Raw genomic sequence first — 7,527 nt, 5'->3', positions numbered from 1 at the left:
GCTCAAACATTACCAGCCTTTACTGTGTCAAGCAGCATTTACAAAGGGAACAGGCTGATCAAGCTTTAGTACTGGCAGTTGGTTCATTTTAGGTCAGATGCAATTTAGACTGCTAGCAGGAGACAGGAAATGCCGAGAGGGATCCCATGTAGGACAACCTGCTCAAGATTAAAGGGCTGTTAATGGCTGTCCCAAGGTTGAGCATAAATTTCATTTAAAAAAAAAAAAAAAAAAAAAAAAAAAAAAAAAACCCACACAAGTATTACATTTACAATTTTTTTTATTGTGCATATTAAACAAAACTTGCGCATTCCAGGTTTTTAATAGATGGCTTGTTAGAATTGGCAAGAGTAGGGCTATAAATCTCCAAGTGTAGGTTTGTCAGTTGTTTCACTTCTCAATGCCACACTGGATACAGACAGATGACCAGGTCCCAAAGGTGATAAAGCCACACTTCCATACTGTACAGAGGGCCATCTAGACAAGTGAATGGTGTGGGCTGTACAGCCATTTGTCAATGATGTTATTAAACTTGAAATGCATGTTGATAGTGACAGCTTGGGGAATGTACAGCAGGAGGACTGGTCTTCATGAGGATGCTGCCTTCTCCTGTTCAATGGCTGCAACAGGAGGGAGAAGGTTAGTTCTCAGATTTACTGACCATAGCAGCAAAGTGTTCTGGATTAAGGTCAGTGGATGCAGGACTTACTTTCTTTGGTTGGCAGTGGGTTTTTTTCTTGTGTCTCCGTCTTCTTCAGCTTGGTCTTGTCAAAGGTTGTGACCTCATTGACGTCAGGTTTGTCAGCCATGTTTGCAGAGGCTGTAAAACAGAAAACCCCTCATTAGACTGACACACCCAGAACCTTAGATTTGAAGAAGTTTGATTTAAAAGATCCGAACGTAAGGAGGAGGAAAAAAAAAAAAGGGGGGGGGGGGGGGGGGGGGTGCATGCACTGAAGTATTAACTGGACAATTACTTCAACTCGGGCGGTCGCAATTAAGGAGTTTAGATGCACACAATACCTTCAAAGGAGAAAGAAAAAAAAAAAAAAGGACGCTGGCACACTAAGTAAATGCGCTCTCTTTAGTTTCAAAAGGTTACTCACGCAAATGAAGCTTTAAATAACTGGCAAAGCAGTAAAGGTATGCCCTTGACTAGCTATGCAACATTTTTGACTTATTTCTACAGTTTTTCAACATCACGATACCGTCCATATTGAGGTAGGAAAATGCAATCAGGATAAATGTTTTAAACCACAGCAAACCAAATAAACGCCAAAGCTAAATGCAAACGTTTGGTCAACTTAAAGAAACAAACTTAAAACGGGAACTTACGCACCAGAGTATTAGTCAGCGAAATCACAGGATGCGCGTCCGGTTAGTACAGGAGCAGAGTGCTGGTTCCACCCGCAATCACACAATAAATACCGCGCGGTATGCAAATGAGCGTCTGACGTGACGTTCTGATTACTTCGATACAAAAAATAAAGTTTTTGATTTTATTTATAGTGATAAAAATAAACGCTGATAGCCGGGAAATATGGCAGAACCAAAGAATAATAATAAAAAAAATTCTCCGAGCATTATTTATTTATTTTAGTAATGATAAATGTCCAGTCGTCATTAGCAACAGCTGTGTCCCATTACCTCATTTAACCTCGTCTATTAATTTTATCCTGACGCTACAGAAGGTTTGTGCATTAATGCAGCGGTTTGAGTTGTTTGTTCTTGTAAGGAAACAAATATAGCTGACAGTTATTTGTTTCTGAGTGGGACAATGACTTAAGGGTTTATTTGCAAACAGGAAACTATTAAAAATGTGTAAGTAGCGACACCATATGGAAAAACTAAGTAATAACCAAACTGGGAATAGCAGACCAGCTAACAAAACATAGATTGGGGAATTTGTATGATTGTTTTTCTGTGCAATAATAATTTAATACATACATAGCTATCAGTAAAGAATGAAATGAGTAGGCTGTGTATAATGTTCTCAATTCCCTTTTATTAAAAAATCCTCAGAAGAGATTTTTATCATAAATGGAAACCAGATAACAGACTGCAAAATTTACATCCAAAAAATGGCACATGTTTTAAAATGGTTTTATTTGATAAGATACTGCACATGAATTATAAAAGATTCAGTATACTCAAATAAAATATTAGTTGTTCAACAGTCTCTTCACTTGGTTGTGAAGTATTTTGAATAATTCTTGTTGTACATGACCTGATTATCTACTCTTATGACACTTCTCAGGTTTTGCCAAAACCAGGGCTCTGGGGCTGCTGTTCTCGGCCACTCTACAACACTTTCTCCACACAGTCTCCTCCTCAGGCGCAGGAAGTGAGAATGCTGCAGGACAGGCTCCAGCAGAAGCAATACGATCACATCCACATTTTCATCCAGCAGTCTTTGGTGGGCTAGATACATTGCCAACTTGAAAGCACCGGTCTTCACGTAGCCCTTTGTTAAGACAAACAGCGTCTTGCGACTGTATTGGATGCTCTGGGTGAGGTTGTCCACTAGTGGGACCCCTGGGGGCCAGTCCCTCTCTTCCAGACAGAGTGGAAGATGCTTCTCTCCCTCTTCTTCCAGTTGCACCAGCAGATTGCTCATCACCCACTCAGAGACATATGGGTCTTTGGTGTCATATGTCACAAAGACATCATAAACACTGCCTGTTGAGTTCAAGGAGCTGTACCCTTTCAGCTTAGCTTTCATATAGTGTAGGACATAGGAAGCATCCCAGTAAAATAAGTGAGCAACTGTTGCCACAAACATAAAAACAATAATGAAGGAAGTTGTGAGAGTGTAGAGCAGGAATGCCTGACTGGCATTTACACACTGATTAATGTTAAAGTTTATCATTGCTTGGTCCTTCTGGTTTGCTGGTGTGTTACATGTCACCTCAGTGGTCAGTCTCGGGATCTTTACAGCACTGTCTTCAATCCATAAAATGAATTCTAACAAATCACAACTACACTCAAATGGATTTCCCTGTAGGAACAAAGTCTGGTTTTCAGTTGCTGATTCAAAGGTAGTTTGACTGACAATAGTTATTTTGTTGTTTCTAAGGCTGAGAGTCCTGAGACTTTTCAGACTCTTTAAAAAACAGTTACCGACATGGAAAATGTGATTATGACTCAGGTCAAGAAAAATCAAAGTCTTTGTGATGTTTGAGTTAATAGCTGTCAGTGTAGACAAAGAATTGTAGCTCAGGTCTAAAATTTGAAGTTGATGGAAAGGCAATTTATCCCAACTAAAGTCATTAAGTGAGTTATGACTTATGTGCAGTATTGTGAGGTTATGTGGCAAATATTCATAAACATCATCTGGAATCTTTTTAATATCATTGGAGGATATATCTAAAACTGTCAAATTAGAAAGATTAGTGAAAAGTTTCTTATATGAGCCATCCCTGTCTTTCCAAAGTTTTCCTAGATCATTATGTGTAAACCTAAGTTCTGCTAATGATTTGCTATACATTTCTTTTGTTGTCAATGTGGAAATGGCATTATGACTCATATTAAGCACTCTTAGCACAGGCAGATTTTGAGTGAAATTTAAGTTAAGTGTTACTCCGAATGCTTTAAAGTAGTGTTGATTGTAACTGAGGTCTAGTACTTGTAGTTTTGTTAGTTCTTTGAAGGCATTGCTGTAGGCCAGATCGATCTTATTGAATGATAAGTCCAGATATGTCAGATTGGGCAGCATCTTGAACTCTGTGCCATTAAGTGCCTGTGAAAATCCATTTCCTGAGAGGTTGAGGCATGAAATATTTCCATAGCCCTCAAATTGCTGTGGAGAAATGAAGAACAGATTATTTGAGCTGAGGATAAGCACTCGTCCAGAGTCACAGCACTCTTGCTTTGTAGTTCTGTGTAGTACCTCATAGATGGAGTCTTTTGGAGCATGTTTTATGAATGGTGAAATAGAAAGGTCTGCATTCTGATTGTTTCTGTATCTTAGAGTTGGTGCACTTTCTATTGTAGTAGGATACAACCTGTTTTCTCCAAGATATATCATTTTTACATGGGAAAGATTGCTGAACACAGTAGGGTCAGAGTGAATGATGAAGTTAGTACTTAAGTACAAATAAGACATATTTGTCAAATTGTATAGAGGTCTGAGTGTGTCTGGTCCAATTCTCTGGAATACTATAGCATTTAAATGTAAAGTTTTCAGTGATCTGAGGCTTGAAAAGTCTTTTGAAAGAGTTAATTCTTCTGGGTACAATCCGAGAGCATAATTGAAAGACAGGTCAAGTTTTTCTAGATTGTGCAGATAACTAAAAGCTTTAACTGATGTGTCCTTACCAGTTATAGCTTTTTGTAAGAAGTTAAATTCCAGAAACAATTGTTTAAGATTCTTTAGACCTTCAAACCAAGAGGGATTCAGGTGTTCCAGTGAGTTTCCTCCCAGGTTTAGTGTCTCAAGATGTGTTAGATTTTGAAATGCATCAGGATGTATGTTAAGAGAACCGTTAGGACACGGTACACAAGGGTATGGAGCATTGTGACATCTTGGACAGTTCCCTTGTATATAGAGAAATTTTAAATTTGGTAACCCCTGGAAATCATCTTTAGATATGTACTCCACTTTATTGGAATCCAGCTGTAAGGATTTTAGTGATTGGGGTAATCCTTTTGGAACGTGGGTTAAGCTGTTAAAAGACAAGTCCAGAACCTGCAGTTTGTCCAGGAGTTCAAAGGGTTTTTCCGTAATAGTGACAGTCTTCCCGCAAGGATTCAAGAAGTAGCAGTTTTTAGATAACAGCAGGTGTGTCATGTTTGTTAAGCCAGCAAAGCTTCTGTTATCCAGTTTATCCAAACTAATCTTGTTAATGTTTAGCTCAAGAATTTCCACACTTTGAGGAAGATTGCCAGGAATTTCAGTCAGACAGTTGCCGGTCAGTCTCAGTTGCTTCAGTTTTGTCAGATTTTTGAAAGCATTTTCAAAAATGTTCAGTAGACTGCATACATCATCAGACTTTGTCTTGTTTGCCCAGTTGAGACTGAGCTGAGTCAGATTCAGCAGATTATAAAATGAATCAGCTGTAACATTTTTAATGAAATTTTCTGATAGGTTAAGATCAGTTGCATTACCAGTTATCCCTTTTGGTACTTTCTCTAGGTGGCGGCCTTTACAGTCAAATTTGAGTTTGGACGTATTGTAGGATATGACATCACAAGGAAACTGCCGTGTCATCCAGAGTGGTTTACATGCAGCCTGCTGGATCTCATAATGGCAACACAGACAGAACAACAGCATCCAAGATTTGCTAATCTGTGGAAAGATGATGAAATCAGATAAATGAAGTAATTTCAAGCTTTTAAAGTTATTCATGGCTGACTCTGAATCATTCTTTAGTTATGTTGCTATTGGCTCAGGCTGCTGCAGGACCTCTTGTGTTACATTTGCACTTCTCCTCCACTTCCCTTTTTTTTCACTTCCCATGCAGATATAAAACTTGTTCTGTTGCATGCATTAACTTTTGTCTCTTTTCAGTTTTTTCTCCTGCTCTGCTTGTTGTTTTTGATCTCTCCATATTTCTCTTTCTGTCTCCTCTTTCCACTCACACGTCAAGTGGTACAGTAGCTGCAAATGGTTGTCCCGTTCTTAGTCTTGTTCACCCTATCCCCCTTTTGGTTTATGATGTATTGGAGAAATCTATGGCCAAATGAAATGAATGACTGACTCATTTATTTGTAAAAATGGTCTCAGGCAGTTGTGAAATTGTTAGAGTACAAACAAATTCAATTATAGAAATATTATGGAATCACAGATTTATATATGATTTGTGAATGAGGCCCATGGATGTTACAAATCAGGCTTGAAAAGGAAAAAAAGGAGTCAGTTTATCTTTTTCCAAGTATGCCATCACTTGTATCCAGCAGGTGCCAATAAATTGTTTGTAAATGAAATTGCAGCTGGGAAATCTGTTCCTGTTCTTTGTCATATCCTAGACCATATCAGATTCAGTGAACAGTTCCCTAAGTGACAGGTTTGAGATAATGATAAATGCTGAGAGACTTTTAGAGTAGAAGAAACGGAGAAAAGTCTGTGCTAACCTTAAGTGCTGTAGCCACTATAAGATACTGTCCACACTAGGTTAACCAAGGTTCAAACAGCAAAACCTCTGGATGTGTTTCACCAAGCAAAGGGATGTTTTAATTCTTCTGAATTCAACTTTTTTAAAAAGTGCAACTTCTTTCTCAAGAACTTTAATTTTTCTTTAGGTGGCTCCAGGTTGTTGTTAAAAGTATTCTATTTTTTCAGAAAACAGCTGGCTTAGTGGTTAAAGCTAGCAACCGCATACATATGCCACATTGCAGTGTGGGCGGTGCAGGTTCAAGTCCCAGCCTGTTGCCAATGTGACCGTGTGTTTTCCCCTAATTTCTTGTCTCTCCTCTACTGCAAATAAAGGCACTGTGGCTAAAAAAAAAAAAGTATTTTATTTTTCAGTGTCTGAAATACAGTATCCCATACATTTTCTACATCAATTTGTCCCAGATCTTCATTGTAGCTGTATGATCTTCAGCATTGCATCAGCTGGAAGTGCCCTGATGAAAAGTCTCAGCCGGATAAATGTATCTTTGACAATACACAATAAATATGTGACTTCATAGCTTCTTTTCACTCAGGCACCACCAGCTGTTTTTTTAAAATGAAAGAAAATACTGATAGATTAATGATGATGTGACACCTTTTACACAAATGTGAGTAATTTTTAATGTACATTTTAATGTAATGGAGTGACACATTTACAAAAAACAAAGGGAATTTCTAAAAGCTAACAAAACTCTCCAGTTTTTTGGAGTCAAATATGTCTATGTATCATTTTGCCACAAAAATGATAAAACTAGCAAAAGAATGAAAGTGAATATGATAAATTAAGAGACAATCAGATAACCAGAAATCTGATGGGTAAAATGTAAGTAATTATACACAGAAACTTAGTAAAACTTACCATTGTGTCTCTGGTGTATTGATCTCTGAATAACAATCAGGGAAATCTTTCAAGCTCTTTTTTTTTGTTGTTAAAGCTAAAAGCTGCCTTTCTCATATGCCATGTATTCAGGACAAGTGACCCCATATGAACTCCTTGTTTTTTGTGCCGACACTTAAAGAAACCCCTTTGACTAAAGTGAAACACAGAAGCAACAAACTGTTAACATAGCATGATATGTTGTGGGAGGGAAGTAGCACATTAATTGAAGAACTGCATCTGTTTCATTTCCCATTTTCAAAAAAAACCAAACATTTTATTTGTCAACCAAAATAAACACAAGAATCTCCAGTAAGCATAGCAACGAGTGACAATCAATTCACCAATTGCTTTGAATAAATATGGAGTTTAAAATTAACACAATTTTAGTCATTAATATTTTACTGACTATATATTTACTCAAACACCGATGTGCTTCTGTGTGGGACAGTGACTTTAGGGTTAATATGTAAACACCCCCCCCTCTAAAAACTGTAGCACTGGTGCCACCATGGGGACAATCTGAATAACAGCCAAA

The 7,527-nt window shown here is 37.8% G+C and overlaps 2 protein-coding genes across 2 annotated transcripts; both read right to left on the bottom strand.

Moving 5' to 3' along the window:
* Positions 1 to 262: 262 nt before the first annotated feature.
* tmsb4x (thymosin beta 4 X-linked) lies at positions 263 to 1,426 on the bottom strand. The gene is made up of 3 exons (XM_030758256.1): positions 1,340 to 1,426; positions 710 to 820; positions 263 to 620 (listed from the first exon to the last, which is right to left on the bottom strand). Exons 2-3 carry the CDS (start codon positions 807 to 809, stop codon positions 589 to 591), a joined length of 132 nt encoding a protein of 43 aa, XP_030614116.1. The 5' UTR covers positions 810 to 820; positions 1,340 to 1,426; the 3' UTR covers positions 263 to 588.
* Positions 1,427 to 2,093: 667 nt separating this feature from the next.
* On the bottom strand, positions 2,094 to 7,339 carry LOC115800796 (toll-like receptor 8). The gene is made up of 2 exons (XM_030758321.1): positions 6,972 to 7,339; positions 2,094 to 5,287 (listed from the first exon to the last, which is right to left on the bottom strand). The coding sequence occupies exons 1-2, from the start codon at positions 6,972 to 6,974 to the stop codon at positions 2,183 to 2,185; spliced, it is 3,108 nt and encodes a 1,035-aa protein (XP_030614181.1). The 5' UTR covers positions 6,975 to 7,339; the 3' UTR covers positions 2,094 to 2,182.
* Positions 7,340 to 7,527: the final 188 nt, after the last annotated feature.

Source organism: Archocentrus centrarchus, chromosome 21 (assembly GCF_007364275.1).
Source record: "Archocentrus centrarchus isolate MPI-CPG fArcCen1 chromosome 21, fArcCen1, whole genome shotgun sequence".
NCBI lineage: Eukaryota > Metazoa > Chordata > Actinopteri > Cichliformes > Cichlidae > Archocentrus > Archocentrus centrarchus.
Note: the sequence above shows the minus strand (reverse complement) of the source record. Positions and strands in the feature narration are given on the sequence as shown.

What these genes read in the sequence shown, in the direction of transcription:
- tmsb4x (XM_030758256.1), bottom strand. Translation starts at nt 809, where the DNA reads ATGGCTGACAAACCTGACGTCAATGAGGTCACAACCTTTGACAAGACC. An exon ending in CCCACTGCCAACCAAAGAAA is followed by an intron (nt 621 to 709) that starts GTAAGTCCTGCA and finishes CTCCTGTTGCAG; the next exon opens with CCATTGAACAGGAGAAGGCA.